The sequence below is a fragment of the Symphalangus syndactylus genome, chromosome 13 (assembly GCF_028878055.3).
Source record: "Symphalangus syndactylus isolate Jambi chromosome 13, NHGRI_mSymSyn1-v2.1_pri, whole genome shotgun sequence".
NCBI lineage: Eukaryota > Metazoa > Chordata > Mammalia > Primates > Hylobatidae > Symphalangus > Symphalangus syndactylus.
In genome coordinates, this window is record NC_072435.2 from 23,823,645 (window position 1) to 23,848,027 (window position 24,383).

A 24,383-nucleotide genomic window follows, 5' to 3' on the forward strand; every position below is an offset into this window, starting at 1 on the left:
TGCAGTTTACATGCTGACCACATCATGGGAGGGTGACGTACGCAGGCTCTTTCTACCTTGCATGAGGCCCAGTGGGTGCTCGCTCAAGTGCGGAAAATGGCTTCCTGGAAATTGTTCCAACTAGAATTGACACCTCGCATGCTTCACTATGATCAACTCAAAACTTGTCTCAGATCCAACCTCCCAAACACGAGATGCCTAAAATCTGTGCTAACGTGAAAGACTTCTCATGTATTTTTATTATTTTTATTTGAGATTCAAACTCTTCTTCCTGTGTAATATGCAAAATATCTAATAGGTATTATTAATGTTTTCAGAGTAATTGTGACTGATAAACCATTAGAATGTTTCATGCTTGTATTTCTAGTATTACAGCAGAACGAGTTTAAATGATTTAAACTCCCGGGGAAGGATTATGCAATTATTTACAATCTTAGAATTGTACTTTATCAGCAAAAACCACACATTTAAATTCTGGATTTTTGTAGTTTTATCTAAAATTTGTCTCATGACCCAAGATTCCAGAGTCCCAACTCTGGAGTTTGCTCTCTCTCTGTCTTTCTCCCTCCCTCATTTTAAATTTTACAGAAATATCCAGTAACATAATGCTATAGAGAATCAAGTTTCCCCCAGCACGTTGGGAAGCCGAGGTGGGCGGACCAACTGAGATGAGGAGTTTGAGAGCAGCCTGGCCAACATAGTGAAACCGTGTCTCTGCTAAAAATTGAAAAATTAGCCATGCCTGGTGGCAGGCACCTGTAATGCCAGCTACTCAAGAGGCTGAGGCATGAGAATCTCTTGAACCTGGGAAGCGGAGGTTACAGTGAGCTGAGATTGTGCCACTGCAGTCCAGCCTGGGCGGCAGAGCAAGACTTCACCTCAAGGGAAAAAAAAATAGCAAATAGCCTATAATAACAAATTAGAGGAATCCGGCTACTAAATTTAAAGGGTTCTATAAGACTACATAAAATGCAGCATCCTCAAGAGAGTGGACAGAGAGCCTCTTAGCAGAAAACAGTGTCTAAAATACACATCTGTGTACACACAGTCCCTTTATAGTTGACAAAGGCTGCCATGTGGCTTAAGGTGGCATAGAACGTCTTCTCAATAAATAATATTAAACCAAAGGGTTACATGTAGGAAAAAATAAATCTAAACTTATTCTCACACTATAAAAACACGTCTTAGTTTTTATCTAGTTATTGTACATTTTTTATGATTTATATTTAAATTTGAGAAATAAAAGCTATATACAGTCATCCTTCACTATTCGTGGGTGACTGGTTTCAGGATCTCCACTCAGATATCAAAATCTGCAGATGCTCAAGCCTCTTACATAAAATGGCACAGCATTTGCATATAACCCATGCACATCCTCCTGTGTACACGAAATCATCTCTTGATTACTTATAATTCCTGATACAGCCTACACACAGCTTCATTTGTGTCCATTCAACACAGTTTTGCTTTTTGAAACTTTGTGGATATTTTCTCTGAATATTTTTGATTTATATTTGGTTCAATAAACACCTGTAAATCCCACAGGTATGGAGGAGCGACTGTATATTTATAGTATGAAAGATGATGTGTTGATATGTGTCCCCATGGAGATGAGACTAACAAGGCCTATGACTCTACAAATGTTTCATGGTGGAATGACTCTGCCAGCTTTCCAGGTATGCAGAGAGTAAGAATATCACTTGTTCATCTGATTCACGATCCTTGGAATCTCCTATGTGCTGCATCTTTGGAAGGAAATTGGAGTCTCAGAGACAAATCAGGCTCCACCCTGCTTCCAGAAGCTCAGAGTCCAGGGGTGAGAACCCAGCGGAGAACAGATGGGGTTATGTGGACATGGTAATGATAACACCGGAAGCCTTAGGCAAGAAGAGTCCCATTACTGAAACCATGAGGGCAGACATGTTTATTTGAAGGAGGGAAAACTACATTGAAATTATTTCAAAAAATTTGTAAGTTTTACTGCTGACAGAGGCTGAAAGATAGTCTGAGGGGAGGTGGAACAGCATGAGGGAAGGTGGAACAGCACGTGTCTGTGCCGTGTTAAGAGGGAGCCTCTTGTGTGTTTGGAATTGTGAGTTCCTCAGTGTGATCGCAGCCTCAAGGAGACTAGGAAGTAAGCCAGTTAGGTTGGAGAGGTGGGCAGGGGTCCAGTGAAATGGAGAATTGTGGGCTAAGCAAAGGAGTGTGTTTTCTCTGCAGCAGGCAGTGGGGACCTTAGACATTTGTAAGCAAGAGAGAGGCATATTCAGATTCGTGGTGTGAGGAAGAGCAATGCCCTAAGATGAAGACTGATGCCTTCAGATTCCAGCTGCTGGTACATGGGAGCTGGCAAGCCGGGTTTGAGACAGGGCTGTTGTCTCCCTAGAGGACCCCCTCAAGGCTGACTGTGCTGCTCGTGGGCAGGAGACAACTTTGGATCTGGGCTCAGCATCTGGAAGTTCTGTGTACACGATGGTATCTGTTGGGGGTGCCTTGGGCCTCTGAGAAGGGCGAGTGATTTTTCTCTGTGTGAAAACGCGGTGATCCAACTGTGCGTATGTCACCTCCTGAGGGTCTTGATCATCAGAGTCCTGGAGAGAGGGAAATGCTGAGTGAGGGAGGGTGCTCACATTTTTCAGGACTATTAGGGAATAAGACTCGATCCACGAGGCTAGGCTGAGGAGCACCTACCTCCCTGTTCCCTGTTCTGTGCCCCGCAGGCTCTTGGTCCATTACAGCAGCATCTGTAGGAGACGGAAGTCAACAAAACAACTCGGAGGGCACTTCTGGGTCCTCATTTCATAAGCAGATACCAACATACGGGGGAGGCTGTAGATGCCTGAGGTCCCTCAGTTGCCAACAGCTGACTCAGACATTCCATCTCTCTGAGCTCCCATCCCATGAATAGCTCTGAGTTCCCATCCCATTGATTCTGTCTCCCACTTTCTACCTGTCATGGAACCTTCTCCTGGATGTGAGTGGCTGCAGGGGACGTGAGGATACAGTTCAGAACCAGGCAATGGTCTGTGAGCTGAAGGCAGGGGCAGGGTGTCTGGTGCTCTCTCTAGAAAGCTCTGCTTCTGTGGCTCCTGCCTTGGGGCAGAGACCATCCTGCTGGTAAGGAACACACACCTGTGTGCTCCCATCCTGCTTCCCACACAGCCCTGAGGTCTCTGGCTTCTGCTTCGTGAGACTTACTCTTTTTGTTGGAGCACCAGCGATGAAGGAGAAAGAAGAGGAGGATAGCAAAGGGGACGATGACCACTGAGGTCCCAATCAGAACGTGCAGTTGTCTGGAGTTACCTGGAGGAAGACAAGACACCAATACGAAGCTAATCATAGCAGTTCCTCTTTATGAATTGTCTCTCATTTCTTGGTTGACAGGTAACCACACAGAACGTCTCTTTAGGACAAGCACCCAGAGGGTGGGAAACCCAGCTTTTTCCTGCTTTCTCAGTTGTAGTAACCATAGAACGTGCTGAGGATACAACTGCTTTAGTTTAGATGTTTGACCCCTTCAAACCTCACATTGAAATTTAACCCCCAGTGTGGGAGGTTGGGCCTCTTGGGAGGCTTGGGAGGTGTTTGGGTCATGGAGGTGGATCCATCATGAACAGATCAATGCTGTCCCAAGGAGACGGGGTTAGCAAGTTCCCCCTCTATTAGTGCCTGGAGAGCTGGTTGTTAGAAAGAGCTTGGAAGCTCCATCGCTCCCCCTCCCCCTTGCTCCCTCTCTTGCCCTGTGATCTCTGTGGTCTCTGCACAGACAGACCCTCCTTCCCTTCTGCCAGAGTGGGAGCAGCCTGAGGCCGTCACAGGAAATAGATGCCGGTTCCATGCTTCCAGTACAGCCTGCAGAACTGTGAGGCAAACAAATCTCTTTTCTTTAGACGTTACCCAGGCTCAAGTGTTCTTTTAGAGCAACAAAAATAGACTAAGACAGCAACGTCCTGAGATCAGGAGGAATGTCCCAGAACAGCCTGGGCTGTCTTCCAGTTCTTCCTGGAGGAGGACGTCATGCAGTGCTTTAGCTGAGTGCTTCCTGTGGCTCCAGGGTACAAAACCCAGGCTGGGCTGCTTTTTGAGTTCCCCCAGCTACAGTGCACATGAGGTGACTCCATGTGTCCTGAGCAGCTTTTCTGAGCCTTGGGGAACTGGTTTACATTGAAATGTAGGCTTCTGTTGTCACTTGCTGCTTATCTATAAGTAATGAACCTGCCTATGTAATGTATTCTCTGTGTGTTCTGTCTCCCTGGAGTGATGGTGAGTGATAGAAATTGGCATAGGCCCAGGTGCAGCAGAGGAGGTGTTGAGAGTCTTCTCTGGGAAGACTGGACTGGGATTGATACACAGTGAATGTGCTTTACAGTTTCTACATCCACAACCCTCTTGACTCAAAAAAATTACATTCTCCAAGAAAAGAAAGAAAAAATGAAATGAAGATCAAAAAAGTGAAGTAGAACTGACTTACATCAAACAGCCATGAAATAATGATGGAGCCCGGGAACAACGTGCTACTTTTTGTGATCTCCTGAGACATATATTAGGCTGCTGTTCCACCCGAGAGGCACGGGGAAGGACCACCCCCTCCATCATCTATTGTTTCAATATAGCCTGTCCTTCTTTGAGTTAGTACGAAATGTGACCAGGGGCTAGTGCTGGCACTGGTCTCTGAGTCCAAGATCTGAGCTCACTCCAAAGAGTATTAGTGTTTACCTCCCCACAATCTATCTGTATCTCCACAGGTGATTGAAGTAGGGATGAGTTGGGGGATTTGGGTGAAGGGGCAAGTTTTATGCCATGAACAGAGCACGTTCTCTATTCCAGGACCTATGCTGGTGGCTTCAGGAGGCTTTCACATTTTCCATATGATCTCAAGCTCACAGAAAGCCAAATAAGGAAGAGGTTTTAGCCTGATTGTTTAATGGATAAGATAAAGGGTCAAAGAATTTAATGCAGAGAAGTAGAAAAATGATGGTTGGTATTCAGCTGCCTTTGTAATTTCTGTGTGTTATATTATATTTATGTATTTTTTTATTTTTATTTTTTGAGACAGAGTCCCCCTGTGTCAGGCTGGAGTGCAGTGATGTGATCTCAGCTCACTGAAGCCTGTGCCTCCAGGGTTGAAGCCATTCTCCTGCTTCAGCCTCCCCAGTCGCTGGGATTACAGGCACGTGCCAATGCACCGGGCTAATTTTTGTATTTTTAGCACAGACAGGTTTCACCATGTTGGCCAGGCTGGTCTCAAACTCCTACCCTCAAGTGATCTACCCGCCTTGGCCTCCCAAAGTGTTGGGTTACAGATGTGAGCCCCCATCCACAGTCTTGTATATTATATCATACTAGGTCCCTTCATTTGCACCACCCCTCATGTGTCTATCACTCCTCTGCCAGGTATTGATTTAGATGTAGAAAAAAACACATCTCTGAAAGAAATTAATGAAACAAGGATTAAACTACTAGGAAAAATCAAACCCAGCAAGACCTGCCTGCAAATGATTCTACCTCACAAGCATAGCTTATAACCATCTTTCATTCCTTTAGTGTGTAAATCAACCCTACGTTTCACCAGTGGGACGGGAATTGCCTTTTCCACGGTCTCCTAGATTCCAGTTACGCACCGGGGCCTCCCTTATCTTCATGTCAGTCACTATTAATCATGTAGGGATTCCTGGTTACCCCGAGGTGAGTCCAAGGGCTGTGAGTATAAAACACACACTCCTTGTTCCTCCTTAGTTTCCTGTGTACCCAGTGTGCTCTCCATCTCTCTACAGTCGTCTTGTAACTCTACCCATGTCATTCCCAGCATTTGAGGCAGAGCCTCTTCCTTGAACGTAAGAATGTTTCCACCTTTGTGCCTTCACCACTGAGAGCTCATTGTGGAAAATCCTTCCACCAATCCTCCAAGGGTTGAATCCATTTTTTTCATTAAGGTCACAAATATTATCTGATCAGTGAGACCTTCTCTCTCACCTGAAATTATATACTCGCATTATCTATTATTTATTTTAAATCCTGGCTGGGGGCCGGGCGTGGTGGCTCACGCTTGTAATCCCAGCACTTTGGGAGGCCGAGGCGGGCGGATCACGAGGTCAGGAGATCGAGACCACGGTGAAACCCCGTCTCTACTAAAAATACAAAAAAAAATTAGCCGGGCGTGGTGGCGGGCGCCTGTAGTCCCAGCTACTCGGAGAGGCTGAGGCAGGAGAATGGCGTGAACCCAGGAGGCGGAGCTTGCAGTGAGCCGAGATCGTGCCACTGCACTCCAGCCTGGGTGAAGAGCGAGACTCCGTCTCAAAAAAAAAAAAAAAAAAAAAAAAGAAATCCTGGGTGGATGCAGTGGCTCACACCTGTAATCCTTGCACTTAGGGAGGCTAAGGCGGTGGGATCACTTGAGATTGGGAGTTTGAGACAGCCTGCATAACATGGTGAAACTTCATCTCTACTAAAAAATATACCAAAAAAATTAGCCAAGTGTGGTGGTGGGTGGCTGTAATCCCACCTACTCAGTAGGCTGAGGCAGGAGAATCGCATGAATCCAAGAGGCAGAGGTTGTAGTGAGCTGAGATTGTGCCACTGCACTCCAGCCTGTGGGACAGACCGAGACCCTACTCAAAAAAAAAAAAAAAAAAAAAAAAAACAAAAACCCAGATTTGGTGCACAGATGCTTCTCAATGGATCATTCATTTATTGGTACCCTTGTGCATTCATTTTCTGCCCTTGCATTTAACCATCTGAAATATCAGCATCCCAAGAGCAGAGGCGAAACGCATCCTGTTTACCATTTGTGGAAGGCAGGAGAATGCTGTCCTACCCCAAAATGTCCCTGTCTTAGCCTCCATAGCTTGTGAATATCTTATTTTACAGGAAAGGAGGAATGAAGATTGCAGATGGAATTATGGTTGCTAATCAGCTGAACTTAAAAGGAGGGCATCCTGGATAATTTTAGGGAGATTATGATGGATTATCTTGGCGACCCCAATAGAATCCCAAAGTCCTTAAAAGATGAGGAAGAAGGCAGAGCAGCATTCAGAGAAAGAGGTGTGGGTAAAGAAGAAGAGTCTGAATGATGCCATGTGAGACATGACCAGCCTTTGTGGGCTTTGAGGAAGGAGTAAGGGGACCAGGGGCCAAGGAACATGGGAGCCTCTAGGAGCTGGGAAACATAATCCAAGCAGATTCTTGCTTGGAACCTTAAAAAGAAATTCAGGCTTACTGTCCCTTTGATATCAGCCCAATGAGATGCATTTCATACTCCTGAGTTACAGCACCATGAGATAATTAAGAAAAACATGTTTTCACCCACGAAGCTTGTGGAAATTTGTTATGGCAACAATAGGAAAAGATTCCACACTGCACAGCCAGAGCATGGGGCATTGGCTGAACGAGTGAGTGAGTGGAAGTGTCGTGTGCATAAATAAACTAAATTCTCTCTTACTCCAAGTCTCTTGCTCTGCTGAGTCAACCAGGGTTGCATCTGGTACACTGTTGATACGAATATAAATTAGTACAGCCATTACGGAGGAGAAGAGTCTGGAAGTTCCTTAAAAAATAAAATGAGGTCGGGCACGATGGTTCATGCCTGTAATCCCAGCACATTGGGAGGCCGAGATGGGTTGGTCACTTGAGGTCTGGAGTTGAAGAGCAGCCTGGCCAATGTAGTGAAACTCCGTCTCTACTAAAAATATAAAAATTAGCTGAGTGTGGTGGTGGGAGCCAGTAATCCCAGCTACTCGGGAGGCTGAGGCTGGGGAATCTCTTGAATCCTGGAGGTGGAGGTTGCAGTGAGCCCAGATGGCACCGCTGCACTCCAGCCTGGGCAACAAGAGTGAAACTCTGTCTAAAAAAAAACACAAAAAAACAAAAACCGTAAAACAAAACGTAAAAAGGCACTTCCAGGGGATCTAGCAATTCCATGACTGGGTGTAAACCCAAAGGAAAGAACATCAGTGTGTTGAAGTGATATCTGCACTCCCAGTGACTGTTCCAGCACTGTTCACAGTAACCAAGCTGTGGAGTCAACCTACCTGCCCATCAGTGGATGAATGGATAGAGAGAATGTAGTACACACACACAATGGAGACAACTCATCCACAGAAAGAGTAACATCCTGTCATTTGCAGCCACATGGATGGAACTGGAAGTCATTACAAATATTTCCATTTCTCACTGATATGCACGAGCTAAAAGGTGGACCTCACAAAGGTAGAGAGTCGAATGGTGGCTACCAGAGGCCAGGAAGGGAAGGGTGGAGGGTAAAAAAAAAAAGAATACTAATTAATTAATTAATTTTGAGAGAGTGTCTCTCTCTGTTGCCCAGGCTGCAGTGCAGTGGCATGATCTCAGCTCACTGCAACTTCCACCTCCTGCAATTAAGTGCATCTCCTGCCTAACCCTCCCAAGTAGCTGGGACTACAGGCATGTGCCACCATGATCGGCTAATTTTTATTATTATTATTATCATTATTATTATTATTATTATTTTGTATTTTTAGTACAGATGGATTTTCCCTATGTTGGCCAGGGTGGTCTTGAGCCCCTGATCTCAAATGATCCACCTGCCTTGGCCTCTCACAGTGTTGGGATTACAACCGTGAGCTACCGTGCCCAGCCTATAAATGTATTTATGAACAGTAGACTTCATACTTAAAAATGGTAAAGGTGGTAAATTATACAGGTATATTTAACCTCAATAAATATTTTTTCAAATGAAAAGAAAAGGATGTAGGGGTTGCTGGTGATGACATCTCTGTGTGAGTGAGAGGCCACGATGGGCTTCTGGGAAATGGGTAAGGTTGAGGGGCTGAGGGAACCTCTGATCTCCCCAGGCAGAGCCCAGTCTCCCTCCTCTGGGTCTGTTCTGACTGCTTTCTACATCTGCCTGGGTGCCTGGAACCCTGATCAAGGGCCTCCTTGCAGGCCGTACAGGAGGGTTTGGAGGTGTCCTGTCTGCCATCCTGCGCCCTGACCCCACCCTTACACCCAGGCTTTGTCTTCTCTCTTGGCATCTGTCCATGCTTCTCTCCACCATCAGCAGGAAGCTCCTCAGTTATGACTCTAGGATCACAAGACATGGGACAAGCAGGGTGTTTTCTCACCTGTGACAGAAACGGGCAGTGGGTCACTCGGGTGTGACCACGCGTGGGGCAGGGCACGGAAAGAGCCAAAGCATCTGTAGTTCCCTCCGTGGATCACAGGGCCCAGAGGGAAGTCAGCCTGGAATGTTGCCTTGACCCTCGGCACTGCAGGGAGCCTAAGTTCACGGGCCTCCCCCTCCCTGGATAGATGGTACATGTCATAGGAGATTCGGGAGCTGCAGGACAAGGTCACATTCTCTCCTGCCTGAACCGTGGGGCCTGGCTGGGCTGAGAGAGAAGGTTTCTCATATAGACCTGGAAGGAGAAGAGGCAGTTTCCTCAGGGAGGTTCTTCCTTGTCACAGCTGCCTTCACCTGAGCTGAGAACTCACTCCCCTGCTCTATGGACCAATGCTCTCTGTCTCTCTCTCACCCTCCACCCCATCTCTCTTCATGTGTAATTCCTCCTTCCACCTTCTCTGTCTCTCTAGGTCTCTGACCTCACTTCTCCATCCCTAGCTATGTTTTCTTTTTTTGTACCGTTTTATTCTCTCTGACCCTCCTTGGATTGGTTGACTCGATCTTCCTATTTCTTTAATTCTGAGTCTCTCACTTTCTGTCTTGTTCATAACTTTCTGCATATTTCTATCTATTATCTATTGATCAATCTATCATTTGTCTATGTATCTATCATCTATCATCATCTGTGTATCTATGACCTATCTCTGTGTTATCTATCATCTATCAATGTATGTATGTATGCATCTATCCATCTATCACCATGTGTTTATCTGTCTTTCTATCTCTCTATGTCTATTTATGTATCATCTGTCTGTCTTTCTATCTACTTATCTATCTATATCATCTATCGGTCATTCATCATCTATTTATCTATCACCTATCTCTCTATTATCTATCCTCTATCTTTTATCTTTCATCTATCTATATCTATCCATCTATCATCTGTCTCTCTCCATCTCCTTGTCTTTCTCTGCCTCTCAGTCTCTAGTTCCCTTTTGGAATCTCTGCAATCCATCCCCACAACTTTATCTTTCCCTGTTTTTGTGCCCCTCCCTTAGGGCTCTGATTATAGGGCTTTTCTCTGCTCCCTTCCATCATACGCTCCACTTCTCTGCCCTCTTTTTCTATCTCTTTATGTGTCTGTGAGTCTCTCAATTCCCTTCTTCTGGTTCATTCTCTGTGTGTGTTCATGTCTTTGCTTTTTGATTTCCCTGATTTTACTCCGTGGCTCTCTGTGGGCTTTTGTTCTCAGTAATCCTATAACATGTGTTGTTATTTGAACACGAGCCTCAGAATCCAGTCTGGGGACTCCGGGATCTCACAGCATACAGGGGTTGGTGTTCTGCTCCCTCACCTGGGGCCATGGTGTCCTGGGACGATGACAGCTCCACTGCATGGAAGGCAGAGGTTTAAGAATAAACATGGCATCTGTAGGTGCCACAAGCCTGGGGCCACAGGGCCCAACTCAGGCCAGATAGATGTGTCTCTTTGGATTCTCCTGGTAGAGAACACTTTGTGGAGGTAAAACAGAATGGAACCTTCTAACCTGTGCCTGGTCTCTGAACAAAGTCAGCATGGAAGGACACCTCTCTCTGGGGCATGTCTGTCTCTCTGTGTCTTCTTTACTTCTTTATCTCTTTTTCTAACACCCTGTATGGCCCCTGTGTCTGGCTTCTATGTTATGACATGTGGTCTGTACTTGTGTCTCCCGTTTCTCTGCCTTTGTTGGCACAGATCTCACCAAGTCACTTTCTCTCCATAGGAACCCCACACTCATCTTCCTCATGGCCACCTGGGGCTTCCAGTCCTAGATCATTCACTCCCTGTCCCAGCAAGGGTGAGAGGCAGATCTGGATTCTCTCACCTATGATCACGATGTCCAGAGGGTCACTGGGAGCTGACAACTCATAGGGTAAGTGAGTGACAGAACCAAAGCACCTGTAGGTCCCTGCAAGGGCAGGTGTCATGGGACCCATGGAATAGTTGGCCTGGGAACCCACATCGTGGAGCTCTCCAACAAGGCGCAAGGGGTCCTCAGTAATCCCCTCTCTGTGCAGAAGGAAGCGCTCAAACCTGGTATCTGACCAACATTGCAGGATGACCATCTCTCCTGATTTCACCAGGGGACCTGGGTGGGCCAGGAGAGAAGGTTTTCTGTGGACTCCTGAGAAGAGAGGTTGTGAGTTCAGAAGGCGTCTCCCTTTCTCATCTCATTCATGGGACCTGAAATCAGTGAGGCTTCCCCTCCATGGTGTCTATCTCTCTCCTCCCTGTCTGTGTCTCCGTGTTCATTTCTGTGCCCATAACCCCTGGTGCAGGTCCCTCCATCTGTCTGCCTCCCTCTTCCCTGTCTCTCTGTCTCTAGTAGCCCTGATTCCCTTCCCACTGTGCTCAGCATCATCTTTTAGGATGTTGTATCTGTTTCCCACTAATCTCTTTCCTGGTGTTTATGTGGGGGTGGAAGAGGAACCACGACAGGCTGCATGTCCAGGCTCTTAGCAGCCTGAATCAATCTCTTTTGAACAAATTGGAGTCTCTGGCAGGAGGTATGAACTCATCAGTAAGGCAGGCATCAGTGGCCCTGTTCCTGATGGGGACTGGGAGCCTCTCCTGCCATGTCTGTGCCTTCTCCATGGCCCCAGCTTCCATAGGGTGGCCCCTGGTGCTGGTTCCAGGAGCATCAACCCCTCCATATGTGGATCGAGCCTGGTGGTAGCATCAGCATCCCACCTGTGCTAAAATCAGTGTAGCCAACCTTCTCTTTGTTTGGTTTCTTAACTTGTCCTTGACCTGGGTTCCTGTGTTGTTTCCTGTTGCTGCTGGAGAAAATTATCACAAACATGGTGGCAGGAGAGAACACAATGACCCCTTCCACTTCTGGAGAACAGAAATCGGACCCAGTTCTCTCTGGGCTAAAATCAAGGCGTCTGCAGGGCTGTGTTTCCTCTGGAGACTCAGGGAAGAATCAGATCAGTTCCCTTGACTTCTCCAGCCCTTAGAGGCCACCTGCCTTTGTGGCTCATGGCCTTCCCCCATCTTCAAAGCCCGCTGTGGCTGATGGAGTCTCCCTCCCACTACGCTGTTCTAATCCCCACTCTCCTCTTCCTCCTCCTCTCTTGAGGACCCTTGTGATTACACTGAGCACAGCAGGACAGTCCAGGCCGTCTCCCCATCTCAAGGTCAACTCATCAACAACCTGAGCTCCACCTTCCCCTTCAGTCCCCTGCCTTATAACATAAATAGTCACAGGGTCCATAGATTGCCATGTAGCCATCATTGGGGACAATTATTCTTCCCACCATAGCACCTATTTCTCTATACTGAATCCCCCTTTACCCCAAATACAGTCGGGGCCTGGATGATCGGACCCTGATGGATGCCTCCACCAGAAGCTCTGGGATTCAGGAGGTGGGACAAAGAGAAGCCCAGACAGATAGCCTCTGACCTGTGACCATGATCACCACGGGGTTGCTGGGTGCCGAACACCTAGTGGGGGAGTGTGGGTGAAAACCCCGACATCTGTAGGTCCCTGCGTGTGCTGGGGTCACAGGGCCCATGAGGAAGCTCTTCCAGAATACTCTGTTGTAGAGCTCAGGGACAGGCATCCCGTCTTCCTTGGACAGACTGAATTTGTTAAACCCAAGACGACAGTGACACTGAAGAGCTACGTGTTCTCCTTGAGACACCACAGTGCTGGGCCAGGCAGAGAGGAAGGGCTTGTCCTGACCACCTGGGGGAGAAGGAGGCACTACCTTAGAGAGGAAGATGTGGAGCTGCCCCTCCCTCCCTGTGCTCAGAAGATTCTCCCCATTTCCATGTTTCTAAGGCTCCTACCACACCTGGGTGCCCAGAGCTACAGGAAGGACCCATCCCACATAGACATGGTGTCTCCCTACAACAAGTGTCAGCTGAGAACTTTGAGCAAGTGCTGAAGAAGCGACTCTTACTAGATTTTAATACTGCGAGATTACTCACATAAAAGAACACAAAGTAGACACAGGATGGAGGGCATGATCAGCTAATGCATGAACCATAATAAACAGCTGAGCCCCCATTAGAAGATCTGGAATGTCAGGGTCATGACTGTGGTTCCCCCACCTCTTCTGATAGAATGACAGCAGCCACACCGCAGCCCCTACCGTCATGGAAACGCTGGAGGGTGTGAGTTATGCTCTTGTCCTCAGAGGCCTGCTGTTCCTAGCACTGCTTCCCTCCCTTCCTCTGCCGGTGACACCACTTCCTCCCCACACACCACTGCTTTGAGCACTTCAGTCTCCTCCTGGGCCCCCATAGACTCAGCCAAGGGAAAGAAAGGCCGGGGAGGGCTAGGACAGAGCTGTGGCTAAGCTTCCCATGACTTCCTTTTCCTAGTTCATGAGAGATTCCCACATGGCTTCCCATGGTCAGCCCATCAGTCAACCCCCTGTGCTACCTGCCTCCCGTTTCCAGAAAATCATCTTATGTGGGGAGATGACAACCTAAGGTTTGGGGAAGGACTCACCCACATGTGGCCAGGCCCCCTGCAGGAAGAAGAACCCTGGAAAGAAAGATCATGATGGAGGATCCATCTGTACATCACTTCCAGGCCCATGTCTCCACCTCCAGGCCCACATCTCCACTCCAGGCCCATATCTACAGTTCCAGGCCCATATCTCCACTCCAGGCCCATATCTACAGTTCCAGGCCCATATCTCCACTCCAGGCCCATATCTCCACCCCAGGCCCATATCTCCACCGCAGGCCCATATCTCCACGCCAGGCCCATATCTCCACTCCAGGCCCATATCTCCACCCCAGGCCCATATCTACAGTTCCAGGCCCATATATCCACTCCAGGCCCATATCTCCACCCTAGGCCCATATCTCTACTCCAGGCCCATGTCTCCACTCCAGGCCCATGTCTCCACTCTCGGCCCAGATCTCCACTCCAGGCCCAGATCTCCACTCCAGGCCCATATCTATAGTTCCAGGCCCAGATCTCCACTCCAGGCCCATATCTCCACTCCAGGCCCATATCTACAGTTTCAGGCCCATATCTCCACTCCAGGCCCATGTCTCCACTCCAGGCCCATATCTCCACTCCAGGCCCAGATCTCCACTCCAGGCCCATGTCTCCACTCCAGGCCCATGTCTCCACTCCAGGCCCATATCTACAGTTCCAGGCCCATATCTACAGTTCCAGGCCCAGATCTCCACTCCAGGCCCATATCTCCACTCCAGGCCCATATCTACAGTTTCAGGCCCATATCTCCACTCCAGGCCCATGTCTCCACTCCAGGCCCATGTCTCCACTCCAGGCCCATATCTCCACTCCAGGCCCATGTCTCCACTCCAGGCCCATGTCTCCACTCCAGGCCCATATCTACAGTTCCAGGCCCATATCTACAGTTCCAGGCCCAGATCTCCACTCCAGGCCCATATCTCCACTCCAGGCCCAGATCTTCACCCCAGCACTCCCTCCCTCGATTCCCTTCCAGGACTTACCAACCCACAACATGCTGACGACCATGAGCGACATGGTGCTGCCTGTGCAGACAGGCAGCTGCGCCCCAGCTCAGTTCAGCAGCGCACAGGATGTTGTGAGGGGCTCATGCACTTTACCTGCTGACCACATCATGGGAGGATGACGTATGCAGGCTATTTCTACCTCGCATGAGGCCCAGTGGCTGTTTGGTCAAGAGCGGAACATGGCTTCCTGGAAATTGTTCCGACTAGAATTGACATCTTGCATCCTTCACTATGACCAACTCAAAACACATCTCAGATCCAATCTGTCATACAGGAGATGACTGAATTCTTGGTTTACATTAAAGACTTTTGATGTATTTTTGTTGTTTTTATCTGAGATTCAAACTCTTCTTCATGTGCTGTTTTCCCCAGGCTGGTCTTTGACTTCAGAGTTCAAGCAATCCTTCTGCCCCAGCGTTTCTAGCAGCTGGCAGTACATCACAATCTGCGACACCCAAATCACAACTTTTAGAACATTTTTTTTTTTGAGACGCAATCTCACTTCATCACCCAGCTAGGAATGCAGTGGTGAGACCTTGGCTCATTGCAGCCTCCACCTCCCAAGTTCAAGCAATTCTTGTGCCTCAGCCTCCTAGGTAGCTGGATTTACAGGCACCCACCACCACGCCCACCTAATTTTTGTACTTTTAGTAAAGAGGAGGTTTCTCCATGTTGGCCAGGCTGGTCTTGAACTTCTAACCTCAAGTGATCTGTCCACTTCAGCCTCCCAAAGTGCTGAGATTACAGGTGTGACCCACCATGCCTGGCCAGGACATTCTATATGTGTGTGTATGTGTGCGTTTATATACATATGGTTATACACACACACACACACACACACATCCAAGCACTCACATATATAGTTGTTTCAAATTTTTAAAAATATAAATTTTGTATTTTTCTTTCTTTTTCTCACATTTATGTTTCTATGACACCATATACATATTGAATTTTATAGCTCTATTTTATTCTTTTGGATTGCAATTTAATAGTCCATGCATAACTTTATCAACATGTAATTATCCATTCTTTTTATCATGGGCATTTGCGTTGTTTCTGGATTTTCTGTTTTATAACTCGGGACTTGATAATCATGTTTCTGTGTGATCCCTTGCATACATATGCCGAATTAATTAGATATATTTACCTATAAATGAAATTATTGGTTTTGGGTGCAAGTTGGTGTTGAGCTCAACCAAGAAGTGCCAAAATATTTCCATCATGACCAAATGCGGCCTGGAAATTTTTTTTTGGTCAATTTTCCTGTTTCTTCTAAGGAACAAAATTGATGTCACTGATTTTTCTGTCCTGTTTGTCATTTATGAATGTATGTACATATGCATGTATATATTTGCTTGCCATTTTATGTTTTTCCTCGATGTTACTTTGGAATTAATTTGCCAATATGTAGTATTTCTGCAAGTGAAAGTTACATATTTACTCAGCTCTTCCTTCTTTTCTAACATAGACATTTGAGGCTTATTGTCCCTTAACACTGTTCTATCTGTATCCCCAGTCATTTGCTGAGATGTGTTTTCATTTTTAATTGATACAAAATGTTTTCCACTTTTCTTTGAAATGTTTTTCTTCACTCATTCTTTATTGTTATGCGTGTTTATTAATTTTCAAATATTTGATAATTTCCCCAGCATTTCCTTGTTGTGTATTTATAATTTAATTCAACTGTTTCATCTATCATATTACCTATGATTCAGCATTTAAAAATTTATTTTAGTGAATGTTCCAGGGGTGCTACACAAGTTTATGGATTAGGAAGATTTGAGGTGATGTTTTCTAAATGTCAATTAAGAAAAAAAGTCATTCAAATGTTTTTCTTTATTTTAAAAAAATAGAGATGGAGTCTTGCTGTGGTGCCCAGGCTGGTCTCAAACTCCTGGCCTCAAGTGATCCTCCCATTTTGGCCTCCCAAAGTGCCAGGATTACAGGCATGAGCCATCACCACCTACACAACTGTTTTTCAAGTCTTTCATATGCTTAATAATTTTCTGTGTACTTGTTCTGGAAGTGAGGTGAATGTTGCTATCTCTAGCTGCAATTTTGGATGTGACTGATTATGTTTTGAATTATGCCTTTAATTTAATGTGTTTTGAGGTTGCAGCTTTAGGTGTGTAGGCATTTAGGATGATTATGTCTTATTTATGAATTTGTCTCTTTGTCATTATGAAGTACCCCTCTTCATATCTCCATATTTCCTCTTCTTTGTATGTGCATGCTGAAATATTTCATTCTTTGAGTTAAGAAACTTCTATTGAGGAATCCTTTTTATTACAAACATTTACCTATTCTATGTATACAACTGACTATAAGCATATTTTGCATTGGGCATTATCATGACAATGTAATGTCATTCTTTCAATATTTACATCTTGTGGATTAGTGTTTGAAGTGCCGCTTATGTAGACAGCATAAGGTTGGGTGTTGATATGAAACATTTAATAATTTCACATGTATTTGCCTCTTGTGATACTTCCACTTTTTTGAAATTCAAGTTACTAAATGGTATCATTAATCTTTTGCTTCAAGAACTTAACATTTATTGTAGAACAAAGCTTCATGTAATAAATTGTGAGACATTTTTAATGGCACCTTTATTGCAGAAAAATGTTTTTCTTTTCGAGTTGAAAGATTCTAGTTTGAAATATTTTCTTCTAGCACTTTAAAAATGTTGGTCCACCTATTTCTTACTTTCATAGTTTTGAATACAAAGTGTGCTGTCATTCTTATATTTCTTCTTCTGTTTTTTATTTATTTATTTTTGACAGAATATCTTGCTGTCTCACCCAGGCTGGAGTGCAGTGGCATGATCTTGGCTCACTGCAACCTCTGCCTTCCAGGTTTAAGCAATTCCTGTCTCAGGCTCCTGAGTAGCTGGGACTACAGGCATGCACCACCATACCCAGCCAATTTTTTGTGTGTGTGTTTTTTTTTTTTTGTAGAGATGAAGTTTTGCCATATTGGCCAGAACTCCTGACCTCAAATGATCCACCTGCTTTGGCCTCCCAAACTGCTGGAATTACAGGTGTGAGCCACTGTGCTCAGGCTATTTCTTCCTTTTTATATAATATGAGTTCACATTCATACATATTAGGGGTTAGGATTTCAACAAATGTTTCTGGGGGAGACCACTCAAAACACAGCACTCATCCTTGGTTATTTCCAGCTGTGGAGCCTATATCAATATCCTGGTGAATTATCTAAGCTGTCCACCTACTTACCCCAAATCCTCATGGTCACATAAAAGGCTAGTATAGTATAATAATTGTTTCTTTCTCTGATTATCTACAGTGATGAAGAAGCTAATATTCAAAGGGAAAAATCTTAGCTTTAGGTATAGGGTAATTCTTCTTCCTGTTTTTAAATAATTTCAACCTTTACTGTAGATTAAAGGTACGCATGCAGGTTTGTTACGTAGGCATATTGTGTGACTCTGAGGCTTGTGGTTCCAACAGTGCCATCACCCAGGCAATGAGCATAGTACCCAACAGGTGTTTCTTCAGCCTATACCTCCCTACTCCTCCCCCAATCTATAGTCCTCGGTATCTGTTGTTTCCATCTTTATGTTCATGTGTATTCAATGTTTCGTTCTCAGTTATAAGTGATAACATGTGGTATTTGGTTTTCTGTTCCTGGGTTAGTTCACTTAGGAGATTGACCTCCTGCTACATTCATGTTGCTGCAAAGGACATGATTTCATTATTTTTTATGGCCATGTAATATTCCATGTGTATATGTAGCACATTTTCTTTATCTAATCCACTGTTGGTGAGCACTTAGGTTGATTGCAAATCTTTGCTATTCTGAACTGCACAGCAATGAATATACTAGTGCATGTGTCTTTTTGACAGAGTTAATTACCTTCCTTTGGGTATATACCCAGTAGTGGGATTGCGTGATTGAATAGTAGTTCTATTTTATGTTATTTGAGAAGTCTCCAAACTGCTTATCACATTGGCTGACTAGTTAACATTCCCACCAAGAGTGTATAAGTGTTCCCTTTTCTCCACAATCTTGTCAGCATCTGTTATTAAAACAAAACAAAAAACTTTTTAGTAATTGCTTCTGCTTCTCTGACTGGTATGAGATGGTATCTCATTGTGGTTTTAATTTGCATTTCTCTGATGATTACTGATAATAAGCATTTGATCATATGTTTTTTGGCCATGTGTACATCTTCTTTTGAGAAGTGTCTGTTCATGTCATTTTTAATTAAGGTTTTTTGGTTTTCTGCTTGTTGATTTGTTTACATTCCTTATAGATTCTGGATATTAGAACTTTGTCAGATGCATAGTTTGTGAATATTTTCTCCCAGTCTGTAGGCTATCTGTTTACTCTGTTGATACTTTCTTTTGCTGTGCAGAAGCTCTTCAGTTGAGTTAGGTCCCAATTTCTGTTTTTGTCACAACTGGTTTTGGGGAGTTAGCCATAAATTATTTGCCAAAGTCTATCTTGAGAAGGATATTTCCTAGGTTTTCTTCTAGAATTTTAATATTTTGAGGTTTTATATTTAAATCTTTAAACTATCTTCGGTTAATTTTTGTATATGGTGAGAGTTAGGGGTCCAGTTCTATTATTTTGCATATGAGTAGTCAGTTATCCCAGAACCATTTATTGAAGAAAGGGTACTTTCCACATTGCTTTTTTTGTCAATTTTGTCAAAGATGGTTGTAGGTATGTAGCCTCATTTCTGGGTTCTCTATTCTGTCTCATTGGTCTATGTGTCTGTTTTTGTAGTAGTATCATGCTGTTTGGGTTACTATAGCCTTGTAGTATAGTTTGAAGTTGGGTAATGCAATGCCTGAGCTTTGTTCTTTGTGCTTAGGATTCCTATGTGTATTCAGGTTCCTTTTTGGTGCCAAATACATTTTAGAATAAATTTTTATAATTTTGTGAAAAATGACATTGTATTTTGAAATGGATGGCATTGAATCTGCAATTTGTTTTTGAAAATATGGCGATTTTAACTACTGGTTTTCCTAATTCATTAGCATGGAATATTCTTCCATTTGTTTGTATCGTTTCTTATTTCCTTCAGAAGTGTTTCATAGTTCTCCTTGTAGAGACTTTTCACCTTCTTGGTTAGATGGATTCCTAGGTATTTTGTTTTCTTTGTGGCTAGTGTAAATGGGATTGTGTTCTTGATTTAGTTCTCAGCTAGAATGTTAGTGGTGCATAGAAATGTTACTAATTTGTGTACATTTTTTTAATCCTGAAACTTTATTGAATTTGTTTATCAGTTTCAGGAGCCTTCTGACAGAGTCTTTAGGGTTTTCTATGTATAAAATTATCTCATCAGCAAAGAGAGATAGTATTACTACTTCTTTTCCAATTTTAATGCCTTTTATTTCCTTTTCTTGCCTGATTGCTTTGGCTAGGACTTCCACTATCATGTTGAATTAAAATGGCGAGAGTGGTCATCCTGGTCTTGTTTCAGTTCTCAAGGGGTATGGTTCCAGCTTTTGCCCATCAATATGATGTTGGCTGTGGGTTTGTCATAGATGGCTCTTAATACTTTGAGATATGTTCCTTTGATGCCTATTGACAGTTTTTATCATGAAGGGATGTTGGATTTTATGGAAAGCTTTTTCTGCATCTATTGAGATGATCATATAGTTTTTGTTTTTAATTATGTTTATGAGGGGAATCACATTCATTGACATGTGTAGGTTGAACCAACCTTGCATCCCAAAAATAAAGCTTACTTGATCATGTGAATTAACTTTTGATGCACTGACAGATTCAATTTGCTAGTATTTTGTTGAGGATTTTTGTGTCTATGTTCATTAAGGATATTTAGTTGTAGTTTTCTTTTTTCATTATGTCTCTGACTTTCCACATTGCTTTTTTTGTCAATTTTGTCAAAGATGGTTGTAGGTATGTAGCCTCATTTCTGGGTTCTCTATTCTGTCTCATTGGTCTATGTGTCTGTTTTTGTAGTAGTTGGTATCATGGTGATAATGGCTTCATAGAATGAGTTAGGAAGAAGCCCCCACTCCTTGATTTTTTCCAAAAGTTTCAGTAGGATCAGTATCAGTTCTTCTTTGTATGTCTGTTGGATTTCGGTTGTGAATCCATCTGGTCCTGGGCTATTTTTAGTTAGTAGGGTTTTTATTACTGATTCAATTTCTGAACTTGTTATTGGTCTCTTCAGGTTTTCACTTCTTCCTGGTTGAAATATGAGAGATTTTGTGTTACCAGGAATTTATCAATTTCTTCTAGGTTTTCTAGCTTGTGTGTATAGAGGTGTTCATAATAGTCTTTGACGATCTTTTCTATTTCTGTGGGATCATTCGTAACATTGTTTTGACATTGTTTTGTCAGTTCTATTTGTGCTTATTTGGATCTTATCTCTTTTTCTTTGTTAGTCTAGCTAACAGTCTATGAATTTTGTTTATTTTTCTTCAAAGAAAACTCTTGGTTTTATTTATCTCTTATATGGACTTTTGGGTCTCAATTTATTCAGTTCTCTCTGACTTTGGTTATTTCTCATCTTTTGCAGGCCTTGGGTTTGGACTGTTCCTTTTTTTTAATAGTTCCTCTAGATGCAGTGTTAAGTCACTAATTTGAGATCTTTCTAAACTTCTGATGAGGCATGTATTGCTATAAATTTTCCTCTTATCACTGCTTTAACTGCATCCCAAAGGTTTTGGTAAGTTTGTTTCTATTTTTATTAATTTTAAATAATATTTTATGATTTCTGCTTTAATTTCATTGTTCACCCAAGAGTTCTCAAGGGGTATGGTTCCAGCTTTTGACCATTCAATAGGATGTTGGCTGTGGATTTGTCATAGATGGCTCTTAATATTCATTCAGAAACAAGTTGTTAAATTTCCATGTTTTTCTGTAGTTTTGAGAGATCATCTTGGTATTTTTTTTCTATTTTTATTGTGTGCCTTGTTATGATTTTGATTCTTTGAATTTATTGAGACTTGCTTTGTGGCCAGTCTTAGAATATGATATGTTTTTTGTGTGTGCAGATAAGAAGAATCTATATTCTGCAGTTGTTGGGTGGAGTGCTCTGTAGATTAGATGTCTATTAGGTCCAATTGGTCAAGCGTTGTCTTTAAGACCAGAATTTCTTTGTTAGTTTTCTGTTTTAGTGATTCATCTGACGTTGTTAGTGGGATACTGAAGTCCCTTACTATTATTGTGTGGCTGTCTAACTCTTTTCATAGGTGAAGAATAACTTGTTTTATCAATCTGGGTGCTCCAAAGTTGGGTGCATATATATTTAGAATAGTTAAGTCTTCTGTCAAATTGAACCCTTTATCATTTTGTAATGCCCTTCTTTGTCCTTCCTGATTGCTGTTGATTTAAAGTGTGTTTCATGTGATATAAGAATAGGTATGCCTTCTCTTTTTTTGTTTGCTGGTTGCCTAGTAAATGTTTCTCCATCCTTTTACTTTGAGCCTGTGGGTGTCATTACATGTGAGATGGGTCTCTTGAAGACAGCAGGCAGTTGGCTCTTGGCTTTTTATACATGTTGCCACTCTATGCCTTTAATGTGGGGAATTTAGGCCATCTACTTTATTCTCCTGATATATCCTTTTTATATTTTTACGATTGCCTTTTAAAATATATTGAATGGTTGTAATTCCAGGGAAATGTCTTTCAGAACAGTATTTATTCTTATCTACATGTTTTGGAGAGTGTACTAGGGGACATTGAAGTTTATTTCCTGAAAAGAGTTTAATTTTAAAATGTATTTTATTTAATAACTCAATGATTTGGGAAATGTCTAGGTATTTCAGAGATTGTTTTAGACAATTTGTTTTCTTGTGATATGTGACCACTTCATCTAGGCTGAATACTGTCTTCATAATGTCCACTTAGAATCTTTTGAATTCTGTAGGATCTGTACTGATGTCAATGTTTCCTTTCTGATATTGGTAATTTTCCTGGGGTAGGATTCTTATCTCCTCCTGAGGGCTTGCCTCTAAAATTCAGGGAACAGTGAGTCGGATTAGTACTCTGATTTCAAAGGGAAAGCTGATCATCTACCATTTTTTGTTTATGTAAATGGACACATTAACATCCCTTGTCTGAGCCTTAGTTACCTTGTTTGGAGCATTTTGCTATAAATCTCACTTCTCAGAGTGGTTGTGGGGCTTGATGTGGCTGGGGTATGGGATGAGCTCAAACATAATTTATTTCCAGACCAGGTTAAGGCATGAAGGGGTTGGGACTTGCTAGAATCCTGTTGTTGGACTCCACAGTAAGGGCAGACATTTGAGGCACCCAATCAAAAACCTCAGTTGTTCCCAGCACTGAGAAATTTGATAGAACATTTCTAAAACATTGTTCGTGGTCTAATGCACAAAAAGTAAAGTGATAGCCCTGGAAGTAGACAGGGAACCATAAGAAAAAAGAGAGAGCAAAGCTCAGTGGTTACTAGTGCCTGGGACCATCAAGGCGTTATTAAGGAGGAAGTTTCCACCTCTGTGTGGAACAGAAGAGGCTCCCTAGGGTCCTCACACACAGGGAGTGAGCCAAGACTCTGGGCGAGGCTGGAAGCTCTGGTTCTCCTTCTCTGGGATTTTTTTTTTTTTTTGAGATGGAGTCTTGCTCTGACGCCCAGGCTAGAGTGCAATGGCACGATCTCAGCTCACTGCAACCTCTGCATAAAGTGGCATGTATTTAAGGCACGCATTAGACAAATTACTAAGTATTTACTAGATAAGAAAAAATTATATCTGAATCTTTTCAAATTGCCATCTTATGCATTATATTCTCTTTTTATAGTGCAATTTCTTAATAGTTAATGCCAAAAGATTTTTTTTTTCTTTCTTTTTTTTTTTTGAGACAGAGTCTCACTCTGTTGCCAGGCTGGAGTGCAGTGGCACGATCTTGGCTCACTGCAACCTCCGTTTCTTGGGTTCACACCATTCTCCTGCCTCAGCCTCCTGAGTAGCTGGGACTACAGGCACTCCCTACCACGCCCAGCTAATTTTTTTTTTTGGATTTTTAGTAGAGACGGGGTTTCACCATGTTCGCCAGGATGATCTCCGTCTCTTGACCTCGTGATCCACCCGCCTTGGCTTCCCAAAGTGCTGGGATTACAGGCGTGAGCCACTGTACTTGGCCACCAAAAGATATTGTTAAAAACCTAAATACCACTTGAAATGAATGAGACCCTCAATAATTCATGGGATATACATGTGAACTTATGACATATGATGAAATAAGCAGGTTACAAAATTGTAATATATCAAGAAAGGTAGAAAGCCATGGTAGAAAAAGAGACAAGCATTTTCAAGATCAGGAATGAAAGAGGGGAAACAGTACTATTGATTTTACAGATTTTACAAAGATATCTTAGGGTGTTTTCCTAAATAATAAATGTACCCTCCTTTTGACCTTTATGTAATGAAATAACCATGCACACATTTTCAAAATAATATTTCATTTACTTGACTTTATGCTTGAAAATTGAAGTATGGTGTTGTTTGTTATTTTCATTTATGCATTTTACTACATTGTAATATTCCACTCAGTCTATTTACCACCCTATGTTTATTATTTTCAGAGGTGGACTTTGGTATTTTATAGCTTTGGTTAATAGGAACAGTATTCCTATAACAGTTGTGAGTGTATCATGATACATAAGTAGACATTTATCTCTAGGGCACATAATTAAGTACACAATTAAGGGTCACGGCTGTGTGCCTCCTCTTTTTAACCAAATAATTCCAATATACTTCTTTAATTGATTAAAGCAATTTGTACTCTTACTATTAATCTATTAAATTCTACATGTTCA

At 43.1% G+C, this 24,383-nt stretch overlaps 1 protein-coding gene across 3 annotated transcripts; it reads right to left on the bottom strand.

Annotated features, from left to right (window-relative positions):
- Nucleotides 1-1,909: 1,909 nt before the first annotated feature.
- On the bottom strand, nt 1,910-14,940 carry LOC129460708 (killer cell immunoglobulin-like receptor 3DL3). Of its 3 annotated transcripts, XM_055238969.2 has the most exons (9): nt 14,582-14,940; nt 13,599-13,634; nt 12,543-12,827; nt 10,962-11,261; nt 9,073-9,392; nt 8,975-8,996; nt 3,199-3,303; nt 2,692-2,744; nt 1,910-2,591 (listed from the first exon to the last, which is right to left on the bottom strand). In XM_055238969.2, exons 1-9 carry the CDS (start codon nt 14,613-14,615, stop codon nt 2,319-2,321), a joined length of 1,428 nt encoding a protein of 475 aa, XP_055094944.1. In that variant the 5' UTR covers nt 14,616-14,940; the 3' UTR covers nt 1,910-2,318. The 3 variants fall into 3 exon arrangements, with proteins under 3 accessions (XP_055094944.1, XP_055094945.1, XP_055094947.1); XM_055238970.2 differs by lacking the exon at nt 8,975-8,996 and having other exon boundaries at nt 9,099-9,392; XM_055238972.2 differs by lacking the exons at nt 3,199-3,303; nt 8,975-8,996 and having other exon boundaries at nt 9,099-9,392.
- Between the last annotated feature and the right edge of the window lie 9,443 nt (nt 14,941-24,383).